The 19,775-nt window shown below is 35.0% G+C and overlaps 1 protein-coding gene across 1 annotated transcript; it reads left to right on the plus strand.

Moving 5' to 3' along the window:
• The first annotated feature begins 295 nt into the window (after positions 1-295).
• Positions 296-1,981, plus strand: LOC110646166 (60S ribosomal protein L37-1). Its single transcript, XM_021799521.2, has 4 exons — positions 296-459; positions 553-688; positions 1,452-1,553; positions 1,767-1,981. Exons 1-4 carry the CDS (start codon positions 457-459, stop codon positions 1,814-1,816), a joined length of 291 nt encoding a protein of 96 aa, XP_021655213.1. The 5' UTR covers positions 296-456; the 3' UTR covers positions 1,817-1,981.
• Positions 1,982-19,775: the final 17,794 nt, after the last annotated feature.

A 19,775-nucleotide genomic window follows, 5' to 3' on the forward strand; every position in this document is an offset into this window, starting at 1 on the left:
AGATTAATCAAATTACTCCTTATTAATATTTTACCTTTATTATTTTCTTTAAATTAAAAAGAAAATAAATTAACTAGTGAAAAATATGTATTTCAATGGATGAAATTACATTAATATCTAATTTTTTTATTTTAATTTTTTGAATAATTTATAAAATTAAAAATAAAATGATAATTTTAAAAATAGAGTACTATTTTATTTTTTTTTTAAATAAAAAAAAAATTTTTATTTTATTTTATTTTCTCACCATTTACATGCCCAAACGTAGCGTTAGATCTCATTAGCTCCATTTCAAGGCCCAAAATGATCAAATCCATATTCAAACATCACGGCCACTCCAAACCCTCACTCAACCCCCTCCATTTTTGAAAACCCTACATCCACACTGTATATAAATACTTCAACCTCCACTTGCAGCAAATTTTCTCCACTCAGGTCGCCGCAGCCGTTAAAGAAATGGTACTCTTTTCTCGTCTTTCTAATCTTATTTATATGTCTTTTGATGCAGAATGGTTTTGTGATCGGTGATTGCTTGTAAATATGGTTTATTAGGGTAAAGGGACTGGAAGCTTTGGTAAGAGAAGGAATAAGACACACACCCTCTGTGTGCGATGCGGTCGTCGGAGCTTCCATTTGCAGAAGAGTCGTTGCGGCGCTTGTGGTTATCCTGCCAGTCGCGTCAGAAAATGTAAGGGCTTTTCCTAAAACCCAATATATATACATGTTTTGTTTCTTGACTTGGCTGATGATAAAATGTTGCAAGTAGATTATAGGATTGGAAGATTAAGCTGAGAGGCTTTTTGAAAAAATGATCTTGTAGTTTTAATAGGCATGGCTTGGGGAAATGTGTTTTCTTTATCAAAATTTTGAATTTTATGCTTCCTGATGTTCTGGGTCCTTCATTTTACTTCGCTAGAATTGCAATTGATAGTTGGATACTTGGATCATGAGGAAGGTCTTATATCATATGGGCACCTCTGATAATGGATGTTGAATTGCTTTTGCTCCTTTTAAGAGTATTTCTAAATTGTTTCTACCATGCTGAGTGCATAAATCAACCAATCTTTATTAAAAAAAAAAAGTTTAGTAACACCTCAACGTAGAAAACATTCTATTCCACCTATGAAATTTCATAATTTAATAAATTTAAGAAGGACGAATACATAAATTAATCTTGGACCTTTATCAAAAAATAAAAAGCCTAATGACAATCTCAAGTGCAGTTTCTCTTTCAATTTTGATCTTAACTAGAATCACAAGGTTCACTTAATTTACCTAAAGTTGAGATGTGAGATTTAATGCCACTAGACTTTTCAAGCAAAAATATCTACCTATGAGGGAGGTTTTGATGACAGGAAAATGGAATCCTTGGTTTGACTTTAAGTTTTTGATGATAGTGTGCACTGGCAAATAAGTTTCTAACGGTTCTGTTGTTTTGTGTTTGGTTTCAGATAACTGGAGTGTGAAGGCAATTCGCAGAAAGACAACTGGCACTGGCCGAATGAGGTACCTTCGTCATGTCCCGCGCAGGTTCAAGTCTAACTTTAGAGAAGGTGAGTTGATATGGGAAGAAATTCTTGAAATAAGATTTTATTTTCTTTTTTGGTACAAGTATGATTTTGATTTTGCTGTTAAATTTTATTTAATTATTTCAAAATAAAAATTGGATATAGGGTATCTAGAATGTAGGAATTCACTTCCATTTGATTTTCATTTTCAAGGCCATGCTGTCTTGATTGAATGCTTTTAATTCCCTGTTCGGATAGGTACACAAGCCACTCCAAGGAACAAGGGAGCTGCTGCAGCCTCCTCATAAGCCTAACAAGGCAATGCATGTCTGTTTTGTTTTTATATTTATCAATTTGCAAACCAAAAGTTTTGAATCACTGTCTAATGGCCATTCGTTCGTGTATGTTTCGTTGTTTAAACATTGGAGAGCTACAAATGTTTACTGTTATATTATGATTTTGGGTGTTTATTACCTTTTCTTGCGCTCATGGCATGTTCAGTTATAATCAGCCACTGGGCTAGCAGCCTAAAATAGCAGAGAACCTGTGATAGGAGGAACCCCGACAATCGCAAAATATTCAGTTATTCCACTGGTTGTGGTTGATTTCCAAGTTCATTGACTAGCCTGTGTTCAGATGTAATTGCATTGTGTTTTAACTTTCCATTTCTTACAAGTTTAATACAATTGTCTTTTTATGGTTGGGCTTCCTGCATACTGGCTATGGATTGCCAGTAACTAGGTGCAACATATACTGCAATTTCTAGATTTTCAATACTTTTTGTGTTCATGATCATCAGTGTTCATTATTTGTCATGTATGAAGTCAACCTTCAATTATTAGGATGCAGTTACAAGCAAGAAGGCTTCAACTTCCACTAATAAGTTGAACACAATCTGATATGGTTCAGGCGCTTCAGTGAAACTATCAGTCAAAGCATTACAAAGTAAACGCAAGGAATTTGCTAAAATTACCTGTTTTATTTTATGATGGATCCCATAATAATTAGTATATTCAGTTCACAAGCGAAACCTCAACAAGATGGGTTGCAAGTACACCAATTTAATGCAGAAGGATTCTAAATACAAGCAGATATATCTGTAAGGAATGTGATAAAAAAATCTTGATTCTGCATTGTTTTTGTGTTTGTGTTTGAGTCGGTGGTTCCTCAGATGAGCCATGAGACCTTGATTGGTAACACTGGTATTCGTAATCCAGGGGGGTTGCTGTCTCAAAAGAAGCCATTTATCAACTCCAGAATGCTGTTCACATTTTCTTCTGGCCTTTTCCTTTCATTCCTTTTCTTCTTCTTCCACTTCATACATTAACGCCGAATTTGGTATGTGACGTAGTTAATTATATTTAAAATATTTAAAATAATTTAATGATCATGACATATAAAAATAGATGATAATTATTTATTTTTATTTATTTAATTATTATTAATAGTATCATTATTATCACTACTCAGTCTAATGTTATTATCACTATTATTTCTACTCTGTTATTATTATTATTATGACCACTATCACTTGATCACTGTTATCACCACTTAGTTGTTATCTCTACCACTGCCATCACTATCACTATCACTCGATTATCAATCACTGTAATTGTTATCACTTATCATTAATATTATAAATAAAATAAATATTAAAATAAAAATTATTATTATATTATATAACTTGTATTTTTATTTTATAATCAAATAGAGAAATATAATGATATTAAATTATATTATATTATAATTTTAATTACATTACATAATTACTTGTATTGCATTATATTACACTCTATCAAATGTAATTTTAGTAAAAACCAATGTGAGCCAGCCCACTAAGCATATTCAAGATCAATTTTCTTTGGGGTAATTTATAATGTCTTGAGATATATAAAATTCACAAATTAATCCCGAATATACTTTTAGCAATAATTTGGTTCTCAAATTTAAATTTTGTTAACAAATTATTGTTTGCCATCTAAATTTACCGTTAATTTCATTGAGTGCTTTTATAATTTTATATAATTATCCAAATATAAAAATAGATAATTACTTAATATAAAATTTAGATAATTACTTAATAAAAAATTTAGATATAGAGACAAATTTGTTAATAAAATAAAAATTTTAAGAACTAAATTATTTCAAATTGAAAAGCAAATGATAATAAAAGCTAATTTAATAACGGAATTTAAATTTAAAAATTAAATTGTTACTTAAAAATAAAACAGAGACTAATATATGGATTTTATTATATCTCAAATATTTAATTGTAAATTACGCTTTTTTTCGCTGGAATACTAGATCACTCTTTTCTTTGCTGGAATACTAGATCTATAAGAAGGAACACTCGGACCAAGAATGAATGCTTGAGAAAATTGTCTTTAGGAAAATTTCAGAAGTTCGTGGGGTGCAGCTTTATGCCTGTTCAGAGAAGAAACAAGTGTAATACCGTTACAACCTTTGACATGAGTGATGCATGTAGAAGTTCTAAGTTTTAGTTAAAGGAAGGGTTAATTCCCAAAAAAATCATGAAATTTGATAATTTTTGCAATTAATTCTTATAATTTACATAATTGCTAATTAAATCTCATATTTGATTGATATTTCAAATTGACCTCACCATCAAAAGATTGTTAGTATACTTAATGAGACTTTCACGTTAGCCGTTATATTATCACTGCAGAAGCCACAACAAAAACCTTAAATTAGTGTTAATTGCCAAAAAAATCATAAAATTTATCAATTTTTGTAATTAAACTTTAAAGTTTACAAAATTGCCAATTAAATCATCACATTTAATTGATATCTCAAATTGACCGATCGTCAGTAAACTATTAGTATACAACAAATAAGAAATTACAAGTCAAATTTTGTTCGTCTTTGTCAACACTTCAACTCTACTCCATAAATTATTAATTATTGTATATTTTAATCACACTAGTCACTGAGTTGCATCTATTTCTCAAAGATTTTATTGTTAGCTTCCTCAAACTCTAGAACTTTCTTCCCAAGAGTATTTCATTATTGAAATAAATGTGCACTAGCTCCTTCTCCAGGCCATTACATGGTAGATCAAATCACTGGAAAAAAGAACAGTCATTCTCCTGAATTAATTGTCTACTAATATTAGTTATTAACAAACTTATAAAGTGCAGCTCCTAAGAAAAATAGTCAAAATAAAAGTCATTATAGCTACTTTCCAAGCACCACACACTAACGGTTTATAACAGTCAGGTCAATTTGAGATATCAATTAAACGTGAGGGTTTAATTGTTAATTATATAAACTCTAGGATTTAATTGTAAATTTTGGCAAACTTCATAATTTTTTTTTGGCAATTGACCCTAATTTGAGGTTTCTGATGTAACTTCTCCAGTGATGATATGACAACTGATATGAAATTTTCGTTAAGCATACTAATGGTTTATTAACGGTCATGTCAATTTGAGACTTTAGTCAAACTTGAGGGTTTAATTGAAAATTATGCAAACTTCAAGTTTTAATTGCAAAACTTGCTAGACCTCAAAATTTTTTTTTGACAATTAACCCTAAGGGAAATTAACAGCGCAGCTCCAGACAGCAAGACTAACAATAATGTCATAAGAAAATGAAAGCTATAAACTCTGGATTGACTTCTCAAGTTCCATAATAATGAACTAATGCAATTGAAATGGTTCCACTATCATAGCTGAATGCTGTTGTAAAAAAAAAAAAGAAAATTAATATTTAATCCCTATATATCTCTCTATTTTTTAGTTCATAAATTGTTTAATTCGTCCTATTATTTTAAAGTAAATTTTTTTAGCTATTAACCTCTATAATTTGAATAATGCAACTATTCAATTTTTGTAATTTTAAATCCAATAATTATTCATCCTCCTATATATAATTATTCTCTCTCCTTTAATTAATTTGATTAATAAAAAAGTTAACAGAGAACTAAACAGTTTACGGATTAAAAATAAAGAGACTAAATAATATATTTTTTAATAAAAAGACTAAATAATTAATTTTACATAATATATAAGAACTAAATAATAATTTAAAAAAAATTCAAGTATTTGTAAAGGAACTCCGCCTAAGTAGTTTGCGCTTAGCTGGTCCCAAGCTTGGATAAAGGAGGAGGGTTGTGGTAGGTGACAACCAGCGTAAAAATTTCGTCACACCCTTTGGTATGGATTCAAATGATATAAACGTTGGGGCGTCCTTTACTAACGATGCGCTACATCGGAGCCCAGGTGTAGTGAGAAATATGCAAGGGTGTAGGGCGTTCACCGAAAGCGACGCGCCATGACAGTGCCTGGGTGTGGTGTTAAGTGAGCAAGGTTCCCACATCATGGACGGGTGTGGGTAAAGAAGTTAGTCCATAGGACAGAGAGTAGAATAACTAGTGGAACAGAATACAAGATAGACATAGAAAACAATAGAAGATATCAAAGAAGGAGACCAATTAGGAAGGAGCAGGATAGGAGGAGGATCAGGGTTGGTACTTGGAATGTTGGATCACTTACAGAAAAATTAATGGAGCTTGTGGATACCTTGGAAAGGAGAAGGGTGAATATTGCTTGCATTCAGGAGACTAATTGGGTAAGAGAAAAAAGTAAGGAAGTGAGTAATTCAGGGTATAAACTGTGGTTTACCGGAAAGGAGAAAAACAAGAACGGAGTGGGCATAATCATAGACAGGACATTGAAAGATGCAGTAATAGCTGTGAAAAGAGTAGGAGATAGAATTATACTAGTAAAGCTAGTACTAGAAGGAGAAACAATAAATATAGTTATTGCTTATGCCCCACAAATAAGACTAGAAAGTGAGAGTAAACAAAGGTTTTGGGAAGACATAGATGATTTAATGCAAAGCATACCGAATGAAGAGAATATTTTCATTGGTGGAGATTTGAATGGGCATGTAGGAAGTGATAGACAAGGTTATGAGAATGTTCATGGAGGTTTTGGTTTTGGCAGTCGAAATGAGGAGGGAAAAAGCATCCTGGATTTTGCTATGGCATACGACCTAATACTAGCAAATACCTACTTTATAAAAAGAGAGTCACATTTAGTGACTTTCAAAAGTGGGCAACATAGAAGCCAAATCAACTTCCTCTTAACTAGGAAGACAAATAGAGCTCTATGCAAGGATTGCAAGTTCATTCCAGGAGAGGCTTTAACAAGTCAACATCGGTTGGTGGTATTGGATGTCAAGTTTAGGAACAATTCAAGTAAGATCAGAAGAAATAGTATAGCTCGAACAAAGTGGTGGGAGTTCAAAGAAGTAAAGCAAGTGAAGTTCAAAAATGAGCTTCTCGAGTCCGAAGTATGGAAGCTGGATATGGAGGCCAATGATATGTGGATACAGATGGCATCAAAGATTAGACAAGTAGCTAGAAAAGTACTTGGAGAGTCTAAAGGACAGGGACCACCCTTAAAAGAGAGATGGTGGTGGAATGAGGAAGTACAAAAGGCAGTGAAGAGAAAAAGGGAATGGTATAAGAAATTACCTAAATGTGATAATAATGAGGCATATGAACAGTACAAGATAGCAAAGAAAGAGGCAAAAAAGGCAGTTAGTCAGCAAGAGCACAGGCTTTTGAAAAGTTATATGAGAAACTTAGAACTAAAGAAGGGGAGAAAGATATTTATAGATTAGCAAGGAGGAGAGAAAGGAAATGTCAAGATCTCAATCAAGTTAGGTGCATTAAGGATAAAGAAGGAAAAATGTTGGTGAAAGATGAGGACATTAAAGAAAGATGGAGAAATTATTTTAATGATCTCTTTAATAATAGTTAAAATGGTAATAGCGTGAATATAGATTATAGAACAATAGAAAAGAATATGAATTATACTAGAAGGATTAGATCTTTAGAAGTAAAGGAAGCACTTAAGAGAATGAAAGTGGGTAAAGCCTGTGGACCCGATGAAATATCAATTGAAGTGTGGAAGTATTTGGGAGATATGGGAGTGGCATGGTTAACTAAATTATATAATAAGATTCTAAACTCAAAGAAAATGCCTGATGAATGGAGGAAGAGTATTTTAGTACCTATTTTTAAAAATAAGGGAGACATACAGAGTTGCTCAGACTATAGGGGAATTAAACTCATGAGCCATACTATGAAGTTGTGGGAGAGAGTTGTGGAGCATCGACTATGTCATGATACTTCTATCTCTCTCAATCAATTTAGTTTCATGCCCGGTCGTTCAATTATGGAAGCGATCTTTCTCATTAGAAGCTTGATGGAGAAATATAGAGATGTGAAGAAAGATCTACACATGGTTTTTATTGATTTGGAGAAGGCTTATGATAGTGTTCCAAGAGAGGTCTTATGGAATGTGTTAGAACAAAAGAGAGTATCTATTAGGTACATACAAGTATTGAAAGATATGTATGAAGGAGCAACTACTATTGTGCACACAATGGGAGGGGACATAAGAGCTTTTCTGATCTCAATTGGATTACACCAAGGATCAGCCATAAGCCCTTACCTTTTTACATTAGTTTTAGATGAATTGATGAAACATATACAAGAGAGTATTCCTTGGTGCATGATGTTTGCGGATGATATTGTTTTGATAGATGAGACACGAGAAGGAGTCAATAGAAAGTTAGAACTTTGGAGAAGTACTCTAAAGTCAAAGGGTTTTAAGTTAAGTAGAATGAAGATATAATACATGCATTGCAAGTTCAGTGAAGGCCAAACTGGTGATAGGGAAGGAGTTAGTTTGAATGGAGTGATACTGCCCCAAAGTAATCACTTTAAATATCTAGGCTCAGTCCTTCAAGTAGATGGGAGATATGAGGAGGATGTTAGTCATAGGATTAAAGCCAGATGGTTGAAGTGGAGACATGCCACAGGAGTTTTATGTGATCATAAGATTCCCAATAAATTGAAAGGAAAATTTTACCGTACAGTCATACGACTGGCTATGTTATATGGTAGTGAGTGTTGGGCACTAAAAGAGTCATATGCATCTAAGATAAGAGTTGCAGAGATGAGAATGTTAAGGTGGATGAGTGGCCATACTAGACTAGATAAAGTCCGTAATGAGAGTATTAGAGAAAAGGTAGGAGTGGTGCCAATTGAAGATAAGTTGAGAGAAGGGAGATTGAGGTGGTTTGGTCATGTGAAGCGTAGACATACTGTCACACCTTACCTCCCTGTAAGGCATAACATGATCCCGTAGAATACCTAATGAACCACCGAACTTCACCTACCGATAACTCATTAAGTACCCTACAAGGGATTTTAAAACAATTTTCTTATTTTTGATAAGTGGTGAGCATTTCTAATAAGTATTTAAAACATGTAATTAAGTTGAAAGCTAGTTGAAAATTTTGGTCCATTTTATTTTTTTCGCAAATTTTATAAAAATTTTGACAGAGTTCTGTTTGTATTTTGAGAAAACAGTTCTTCAATACCTGTAAAAAGCACTTCTAAAAATTTTTCTCAACCACTACTTCATTTTCACAATCAAACTCAATCCATTTCAACAACTCCACAATCATTTCAATCAATTTCTCAAGTTCAAAATTCAATAATCCTCAAAATACTAACAACATTTTATTCAAATTAAATAAAATAGTTCCTCTCATATTTTATTAGAGACAAAATAATTTATATATATATATATCATTATAAAATTTACATCAAAGGAATTTCAAACTAAATTTTTATTGCAAACTTCATACAAACTTTGTACAAGCTGCTCAAGACCCATTCTACATGTCCATACATTTATGTGCAATACATACATCAAAAGAAATATTTACAGTTAGGGTATAAATTATACCCGGTCACTTCAAGCTGATAGCTCCTCACACCTCAGCAGTTCAGTCTACTGCTCCTCTAGTCTCTATATCTGTGACAGCAATAAAAGCTATCGCTGAGTACTAGGACTCAGTGGTGCACAACATACTAAAATAATCTTTATGCAAAACTTAAATCACATTTATTCAAAAATTTGGCTGAACATGAGAATTAAGTACAAATCATGCATTATGAGATTTTAAATGCAAACCAAGTTCATTTCAAAGTATCAAAACACATTTCATAAAACCCATAGTTAGATCATGCCATTCGAAACAAATAGAATCTCAATAGCTAGAGGCTAAAGAGAAATCACATCACAAGGCTAGCTAGCTCAAATATATGGATATCCATTCACATCCTCTTCTACTGGCACACCTCAACACTTCTCCAGAGAAGGAATCAAAATTCGAAACTAATTACCCCCATTAGTCGTGCTAGTGAGGTGTTCAAATATATGGTCATGACACTGTGGTTTCAAAACTTATCTTAACAATTTGCTAAACATTGTCATTTCAAATATACATAATAACTTTCAACAATTTAAATCAAACATCATAAGAATGCCATAATCCAATATTTCACATTATTCAAAACAGTATGCAAAAGATGATTATAAAAAGTATACGTTGTGCACAAACCTCAAGTGAGTCGCCTCTTGGCCTTGACTCGGTTCTTCGGGTTCTTTCCCGGTATTCTTTTCAACTGAAACACACAATATTACAGTGTTTCAGTACCATAACTTACATAAATCTAAAAATAAATTTAACTTCACTTTTACCTAACTCTAACGTGTTAAACTCGATGTTCTCAAAATTTTATGTTTCGGGTTACTATTCACTACACTATTCAAGTCAAATTGTTGACTTTCTAAGGCTTAATAGGTATGGGAACTCCAACTTCACCCACATACCACATTTTGGTCACTAAACTTGTTGGTTTTGGTCATTTTCTCAAAACTTAGGTCTTTTAGGGAAAATGGCCAAATTTTCAGTTTTGATGTCCCTAATTATACTGTTTCATTGGTTAGTTTACTGTTGGAATTTGATAAAACTTTCTTCATAGAAAATGTTCCCTATTGTCTTAAGTTTATTCTCCTTTTTGAATCACCCCAATTGGAGTTTTGTAGCTTAAGTTATAAGCAAATTATGTTTACTGTTCATGCTGCAGAATTTTGTTCTGGCAGATTATTAATTCCAAATTTGTTCAGCAATTTGAACAAGTTAGGTCCATAATTTGATCTAACTTTCTTCATATAAAATGTTCTACTATGCCTTAGGTTTCCATCGGTTCAAGAATCACCTAAATCAGAGTTTTCTAGAGAGAGTTATAGCCATTGAAACTTTACTGTTTAAATGGCAAATCTGCAGTCTGCAGATTCAGTGATCCAACTTGGCTCAGTAATTTGATTGGGTTAATGGCATAATTTGGGTTGGTGTTCTTCATGAAAGTTTTAGGTATATATCTCATCTAACTACTGGTAAAATTTCAGGTCATTTTGACTTGCTTAGCTCGAGTTATGACTAAATGAACAAATACTGCAGAGGCAGACTGCGATTTCTCAACTTTGGTCAATTTGTTCACTAGGTTTTAGTCACTTTTTGGGCAGGCTTCCTAATTGAAAATTGTGTCTTTTAGTGCCTCTTTTCATCCCCAATTGGTCCCATATCCATTGGACTTGTAAAATTTTGTTTTTGATCCCTCAAAGGAAATTTTGGTCATGCTGCCAGCACATGACCTTATCCAATCCGAATTGGCTTTTAATTCCAATACTTCTAACACACCTCATTTGGTCACAAATGACCATTTTTCACTTCACATTAGGTCAAATATATCATTTACCAATTTCTCCAAACTTTTGCCTCAAAACCCTAGGTCTCAAACCCTAACCACTATGATCCATTGTAGTTAACTAATTTAAAGCATATAAACACAATCTTTCAACTCATTCAAGCATTTTAACATGTTTAACTCAATCAAACTCATGCAAATCACTCTCCCCTCCCTACTGGATGAATTTCAGTTTAGTCCCTCCCACATATTTTTTTTTTAAGTTTATTTACAAGTAATTCAAGCTAAAAACACAACAATTAATCTCAAACTTTCAATTTGATGTGCTTACCTCAACTTTGATATCCAATCTTCAATTTTTCTCCTCTTTTCTTCTTTCTTTCTTATTAAATTTCTTTCTCAAGGGAAGGGAATAAGGTTTTATGGAGTGATTATGGAAGAAGTTGGGATTTGGTAAGGGTTTCAAAGCTTGAAGCAAGCTTAAAATGAGATTTGCAATGGTGAGGGAGGGAGAAGTATGGAGACATCCACTTTGAGGAAGATGAGGCTTTTAATTTTTTTTCTTTTCTTTTATTTTGTCTTTTATCTCTTTAGGAAGACCAAAAATCTAAATAAATAAATAAATTAATTATATTCTTTATGGCATCATGCATGAGGTCATGCATGATGTCATCACCTTTTAACTTTTTCATTCTCTTCTCTTTTTTTTTTCTATTAGTTTTTTAATTTTATTCTCGATTATGAAATTTTCTTTTCTCCTATTTTATTTGACAGTTAGGTCAGGAGTCAGCTCTTGGGATCAATTGACTAAATTGCCCCTCGTCGGTTCATCCCAGTTTGTAATTAATTCCATAATTCTTCCAGCTCCCTGACCTAATTATTTGACTGGCTTAACAGTTCTTTTTCGTGATTTTCTCTTTTCCACTGTGTTCGTAATGGTTCTAAGGACCGCAGCGTCACATTTTTCGGTTCGAAATTTGAGTTTAAAATGGCTTTGCAGTCGTTCCCGAGAAGGTCACCCATCGCTGTGACTCTCGGCTCGTTTAACTTCTTATGTCCTATTTTTCTTGTTTATACTTAACTAATTGGACATTACTAATTATTTGTGTTTATGGCTTCTCTAGTTGTCTTAAGTGTAGTTCTAATCCCCTTAATTGTCCAGACCAACACCGGTCACCAGAACAGTGAAATATACTAGGCTATGTAAATAGGGGTGTTACAATTCTCCCCCCCTTAAATAAATTTCGTCTCGAAATTTTACCTGGTATTAATCTCTGAACAGCTGTGGGTACTGTCTCCTCATGTCCTCCTCTCATTTCCAAGTAGCCTCCTGGCCTAAATGATGGTTCCACAGCACTTTTACCAATGGTATTTGTTTGTTCTGCAGCTACTTCACCTCATAAGCCAGAATCTCTATGGGTTCTTCTTCATATGTGAGATCTGGATTCACTTCAATTTCCTCTACTGGTAGTACATGAGATGGGTCTGATCGATACCTCCTCAACATAGACACATGGAAGACATTATGTATCTTCTCCAACTCTAGAGGTAGTGCCAAACGATAAGCCAAATGACCCTCTCTTTCCAGAACCTCATATGGTCCGATAAAACGAGGACTCACTTTCCCCTTTCTGCCGAATCTCATAATTCTCTTCTAAGGAGAAACTTTGAGGAAAACTTTCTCACCCACTGCATACTCAATATCCCTTCTCTTCAGATCAATGTAGGACTTCTGACGGTCTGATGTAGTCTTAAATCGATCTTTGATCACCCCGATCTTCTCCTCAGTCTGCTGAACAATTTTGGGTCCAATCATCTTTCTTTCACCCACGTCATCCCAACACAATGGGGTTCTACATTTTCTGCCATACAAAGCTTCATATGGAGGCATCCCAATGCTTGATTGGTAGCTATTGTTGTAAGCAAACTCAATCAAAGGCAAGTGTGTATCCCAACTACCCTCAAATTCAATCACACAAGCCCGTAGCATGTCCTCCAAGATCTAAATTACCCTCTCAGACTGGCCATTTGTCTGTGGGTGGAATGCCATACTGAAGTTCAATCTAGTTCCTAGGGCTCTCTGAAGACTACCCCATAATCTAGAAGTGAACTTAGGATCTCTGTCTGACACGATGGATACTGGCACTCCATGCAGTCTCACAATCTCATCGATGTATAACTTGGCCAATCTTTCTAAACTGTAGTCCATCCAGACTGGCAGAAAATGAGCAGACTTAGTTAGTCTGTCGACAATGACGCATACTGCATCATGACTCTTCTGTGTCCTCGGAAGTCCCATCACAAAATCCGTTGTTATTCTTTCCCATTTCCATTCTGGTACTGGTAGTGGATGTAACAACCCAGTGGGTACTTGATGCTCTGCCTTCACTTGCTGACAAGTTAGGCATTTGGATACAAACTCTGCCACATCTCTTTTCATACCCACCCACCAGTAATGCTCCTTTAGCCCGCTATACATTTTTGTGCCACCAGGGTGTATGGCAAAAGGAGACTCATGTGCTTCCTTCAAAATGATCTGCCTCAAATTAACATCATTAGGAACACATATTCTGCCCTGGTGTAGCAATAGACCATCATCTCTGATTGAGAATTCTGGTTTCTTGCCCTTTCGGACTTCTTCCATCAGCTTCTGATACTTCTGATCATTCTGAGCAGTCATTCTGATCTGATCAATCAATACTGGCTGTACATGCCATGCAACTGCTATCTGCCCATCATCATTAATCTCTAAGCTAGTATGTAATGATCTCAACTCATGTACCAAAGATAAAGGAGTAACCCGTAGACTTGCCATAGTCTTGCGACTTAAGGCATCAGCCACCACATTAGCTTTCCCTGGCTGATAGTCTATCAGACAATCATAGTCTTTTATTAACTCTAACCATCTCTTCTGTCTCAAATTCAGCTCTTTCTGGGTGCCCAAATACTTCAAACTCTTATGATCTGTGTAGATGTAACACTTTTCCCCATACAAATAGTGTCTCCAGATCTTAAGAGCAAACACTATAGCTGCAAGCTTTAAATCATGTGTCGGATAATTCCTCTCATGCGGTTTTAGCTGGCGTGATGCATAGGTAATGACATTTCGATCTTGCATCAATACACAGCCTAACCCATTGTGAGAAGCATCACTATAAACTGTGTATTCTTTACCCGGAATAGGTAAAGTCAGGACTGGAGCTTCAGTCAAACATCTCTTCAATTCATCAAAACTCTGTTGGCATTTATCCGTCCACTGAAATTTTACATCTTTTCTAAGCAGCTTGGTCAATGGAGATGCCAACATGGAGAATCCCTTCACAAATCTACGGTAGTATCCAGCTAAACCCAGAAAACTACGAATCTCTGTGACATTTCTGGGTGGTCTCCAATTAAGGACAGCTTCAATCTTACTTAGATCTACCTTAATGCCCTCTTCTGATACTACATGCCCCAAGAAAGATATCTCCTTCAGCCAAAATTGACACTTCGATAATTTGGCATATAGTTGTTTCTCCCTCAAAGTCTGCAGTACAATCCGCAGATGTCTATCATGCTCTTCTGCATTCCTTGAATAGACCAATATATCATCAATGAATACCACAACAAACTGGTTGAGGTATGGTCTAAGATAGTGTTCATCAGATCCATAAAAGCAGCTGGAGCATTAGTTAACCCGAATGGCATGACTAGGAACTCATAATGGCCATAGCGGGTTCTGAAGGTAGTTTTAGGGATACTTTGCTCTTGTACTTTCAGCTGATAATAACCTGATCTCAGGTCAATTTTGGAGAACGCAGCTTCACCCCTCAACTGATCAAACAAGTCATCAATGCAGGGCAATGGATATCTGTTCTTTATTGTCACCTTATTCAACTGCCGATAATCAATACACAAGCGGAGAGTGCCATCTTTCTTCTTTACAAACAACACTGGCGCTCCCCAAGGTGACACACTAGGGCGGATAAAGCCCTTGTTAAGCAATTCTTGCAACTGCACTTTTAACTCTTTCAATTCTGCAGGTGCCATTCTATATGGAATTATAGAGATTGGGTCCACACCAGGCATAACATCAATTTCAAACTGCACCTCTCTTTCTGGAGGTAATTTTAGCAATTCATCAGGAAACACATCTGGAAAATCACATACAGTAGGGATGTCTCTTAGTGTTGGACTCCCTACTTGGGTGTCTATCACATGTGCCAAGTATGCTTCACACCCCTTTCTGATCATCCTTCTGGCTAGTGCAGCCGAAATGATGTTTGATGGCAGTAAATGCCTCTTCCCATGTATTACCACATCACCGTACAAAGGGAGACCAAAAGTGACTATCTTCAGTCTACAGTCAATCATGGCGTGATGCCTGGCTAACCAATCCATGCTCAAGATAATATCATAATCTTTGAAGGGCATTTCAATCAATTCTGACAGGAAAACATGTCTTTGGATCACTAAAGGATAGTCTCTATAAATTCTGTTGACCCATACCTCTTATCCTAACGGACTAGTTACTAGCACTTCAAAACCCATTTGCACACATGGAACAGCAAGTGAACTGACAATGCTAGCACTAACATATGAATGGGTTGAACTCGGATCAAACAACACAAATACATCTTGCTCAGAGATAGAGAATGTACCGGCTACAACATCAGAAGTCTCAGCCTCTTCTCGCTGTCTCATTGAATAAACCCTGACTGAAGCACTCTCTTGTGCCGACTGACTAACTGTGCCCTGACTGCCTGAAGTAGTGTCCTACCTCTGCCTTTTCCTCTTCCTCTGCCAACAGACTGTGAACCTCTAGGAGCAAGAATCTGAATAGATCCCTCGGCAGTAGTAGGAGCTAGACTATATCTCGAAGACGGAGCACTAGTGCAGTATCTTGCTAGATGACCCTTGCCTCCACAGTTAAAATAGGCTCCAGTGGCCCAATAACATTCCCCCTCATGAATCTTGCCACAAGTCTCATAAGGGCGGGCAGAATGTGAACCCCTGCTCAACTGCTGACCAGACCTAGGGGGTCTCTGTCCAGAAAATTTGCCTCTACCAAATCTTCCACCTCGACCCCTGCTGGGTCTACTAAACTTCTTTTTCTTTCCAGAGGTAGCACTAGAACTCTGTTCAACTAATTTTTCCCCCTTGTCTTTTTCTGATTTCTCAGCTTTTTCTGATTTTTCTTTCACTGGGGTTGCTTCTGATTCAATTCTCTCCAGTTCAAGTGCTTGAGACATAAGCTCTGAGAAGTTGCTGTGTCGAAATCCCACAACTTGTATCCTTATACTGGGCTTCAAACCCGTCTCAAATCTCTTGCACCTTGCCTTGCTGGTAGTAAGGAGACTCCCAGCATAATGACTTAAGCGGGAGAACTCTCTCTCATACTCTGCCACTGATTGATTTCCTTGTTTCAAACTCAAAAATTCTTACAGTTTCTGGTCAACATATGCATCTGGGATGTATTTCTGTCTGAACTCTCTAATGAAGTCATCCCAGGTCAGCACTGGTGGAGTAGCCATGTAACACCCCCGTTTGCATAGCATGGTAGATTTCACTGTTCCGGTGACCGGTTCATATGAAATGTTCTACTATGCCTTAGGTTTCCATCAGTTCAAGAATCACCTAAATCAGAGTTTTCTAGAGAGAGTTATAGTCATTGAAACTTTACTGTTTAAATGGTAAATCTGCAGTCTGCAGATTCAGTGATCCAACTTAGCTTAGTAATTTGATTGGGTTAATGGCATAATTTGAGGTTGGTATTCTTCATGAAAGTTTTAGGTATATATCTCATCTAACCATTGGTAAAATTTCAGGTCATTTTGACCTGCCTAGCTCGAGTTATGACCAAATGAACAAATACTATTCATTTGGTCAGGTTGTGCAGAGGCAGACTGCAATTTTTCAACTTTGATCAATTTGTTCACTAGGTTTTAGTCACTTTTTGGGCAGGCTTCCTAAATGAAAATTGTGTCATTTAGTGCCTCTTTTCATCCCCAATTGTTCCCATATCCATTGGACTTATAAAATTTCATTTTTGATCCCTCAAAGGAAATTTTGGTCATGCTGCCAGTACATGACCTTATCCAATCTGAATTGGCTTTTAATTCCAACACTTCTAACACACCTCATTTGGTCACAAATGACCAATTTTCACTTCACATTAGGTCAACTATATCATTTACCAATTTCTCCAAACTTTTGCCTCAAAACCCTAGGTCTCAAACCCTAACCACTCTAATCCATTGCAGTTAACTAATTCAAAGCATATAAACACAATCTTTCAACTCATTCAAGCATTTTAACATGTTTAACTCAATCAAACTCATGCAAATCACTCTCCCCTCCCTGCTAGATGAATTTTAGTTTAGTCCCTCGCACATATTTTTTTTTAAGTTTATTTACAAGTAATTCAAGCTAAAAACACAACAATTAATCTCAAACTTTCAATTTGATGTGCTTACCTCAACTTTGATATCCAATCTTCAATTTTTCTTCTCTTTTCTTCTTTCTTTCTTATTAAATTTCTTTCTCAAGGGAAGGGAATAAGGTTTTATGGAGTGATTATGGAAGAAGTTGGGATTTGGTAAGGGTTTCAAAGCTTGAAGCAAGCTTAAAATGAGATTTGCAATGGTGAGGGAGGGAGAAGGATGGAGACGTCCACTTTGAGGAAGATGAGGCTTTTAATTTTTTTTTTCTTTTCTTTTCTTTTGTCTTTTATCTCTTTAGGAAGACCAAAAATCCAAATAAATAAATAAATAAATTATATTCTTTATGGCATCATGCATGAGGTCATGCATGATGTCATCACCTTTTAACTTTTCCATTCTCTTCTTTTTTTTTTCTATTAGTTCTTTAATTTAATTTTAAATTCCAAAATGTTCTTTTCTCCGATTTTATTTGACAGTTAGGTCAGGAGTCAGCTCTCGGGGTCAATTGACCAAATTGCCCCTCGTCGGTTCATCCCGGTTTGCAATTAATTCCATATTTCTTCTGGCTCCCTGACCTAATTATTTGACTGGCTTAACAGTTCTTTTTCGTGATTTTCTCTTTTCCACTGTGTTCGTAATGGTCCTAAGGACCGCAGCATCACATTTTACGGTTCAAAATTTGAGTTTAAAATGGCTTCGCAGTCGTTTCCGAGAAGGTCAACTATCGCTGTGACTCTCGACTCGTTTAACTTCTTATGTTCTATTTTTCTTGTTTATACTTAACTAATTGGACATTACTAATTATGTGTGTTTATGGCTTCTCTAGTTGTCTTAAGTGTGGTTCTAATCCCCTTAATTGTCCAGACTGACACCAGTCACCGGAACAGTGAAATATACTAGACTATGCAAATAGTGGTATTACACATACGGAGGCTTCAGTTAGACAAGTAGAGCACATTAGGTTAGAGGATAGAAAGAAAAAAAGGGGTAGACCTAAATTGACTTGGAAGAGAGTAGTACAACATGACCTAGAAGCATTACACATTTCTGAGGATTTAACCCAAAATCGTTCAGAGTGGAGAAAGTGAATCCATATAGCTGACCCCAAATTTTTGGGATAAAGGCTTAGTTGAGTTGAGTTTTATTTGTAAAGGATACCAAGTACAGGGAGTGCATATCAAGCAGATGCACCCTATATAAATAGGAATCTCTCTTTCTTATCTCCTTTGGAACATAAAATTACAGAGAAGAAAATTACATAATTGTGAAAAAGCAACTCAGATTCAAATGGAACTAAACAAATTGGATAAAAACAACAATAAGGATCAAGAAAATAGAATAGATAATTACAGGCATCAACTAGAAAAGGCTTGCATTCATTGGTAACAGGATACATAACAATTCACATGGCCAAAGGATGATATAAGGTATTACCCTCCTGGTCTCCACACTGTACCCAATAAGTACGACCAAGATGCAAGCATAGAAAACTTTCGATGCTACCCCATCCATATCCATCCAAGTCCATTAGGTAAAAGTTATCATGAATCTGAAGTGGTTGGTGCATTGCATGTAAAATAAATCTTAATAGATTATAACAATCATAAATATAATATGAATTATAAACGTAAGATTCAACCATCATAATAAAAAAAAATGGATCTTGAATAAATATATTCTCACAGATCTAGAAAGCATACCTGATGCGGAGTTTAATTTAGCCATACTAATAATTGAGAGAGACCCTTTAATTTAATAAATTGATTTCTCTCTCTTGACCCTTCTTGATTCACACGTAAGAATTTAACGATTGAAGACTTTCTTGAGATGACCCTATTATCTCTGATTTTATGAAAGAGAATGTGTGTGACCTTATGGGTAGAGGATGGACCGATTCATATATATATATATATATATATATATATATATATACATATATCCAAGACTTAATCTGGTACGTCCATCAAGTATCCTTATACAATTAGAATTAAGATTTACTTCAATTAAAGTAATCCTTGTATAATTAAGATTTATATTAATTAAAGTAAATATCAATTAATACTGAGCTAGATTAAAGGAATTGATTTTGGCCCATATAGTAATATTAATTACCAAACAAAATCTTACATTTTCCCACTTGGCACAATAATTAAGTGATATAAACTTTTAATAACATAAACATTAGGCACGTATAAAATAAACAAATCATTTCCATAATGTACTTCATAATTACCTTCCTATAATAAA

This window comes from Hevea brasiliensis, chromosome 4 (assembly GCF_030052815.1).
Source record: "Hevea brasiliensis isolate MT/VB/25A 57/8 chromosome 4, ASM3005281v1, whole genome shotgun sequence".
In the NCBI taxonomy this organism is placed as follows: Eukaryota; Viridiplantae; Streptophyta; class Magnoliopsida; order Malpighiales; family Euphorbiaceae; genus Hevea; species Hevea brasiliensis.

Bases quoted from the DNA above. Each gene is read 5' to 3' on its own strand.
- LOC110646166 (XM_021799521.2), top strand. The intron at 689-1,451 runs GTAAGGGCTTTT...GTTTGGTTTCAG, and splicing joins TGCCAGTCGCGTCAGAAAAT to ATAACTGGAGTGTGAAGGCA. The intron at 1,554-1,766 runs GTGAGTTGATAT...CTGTTCGGATAG, and splicing joins CAAGTCTAACTTTAGAGAAG to GTACACAAGCCACTCCAAGG.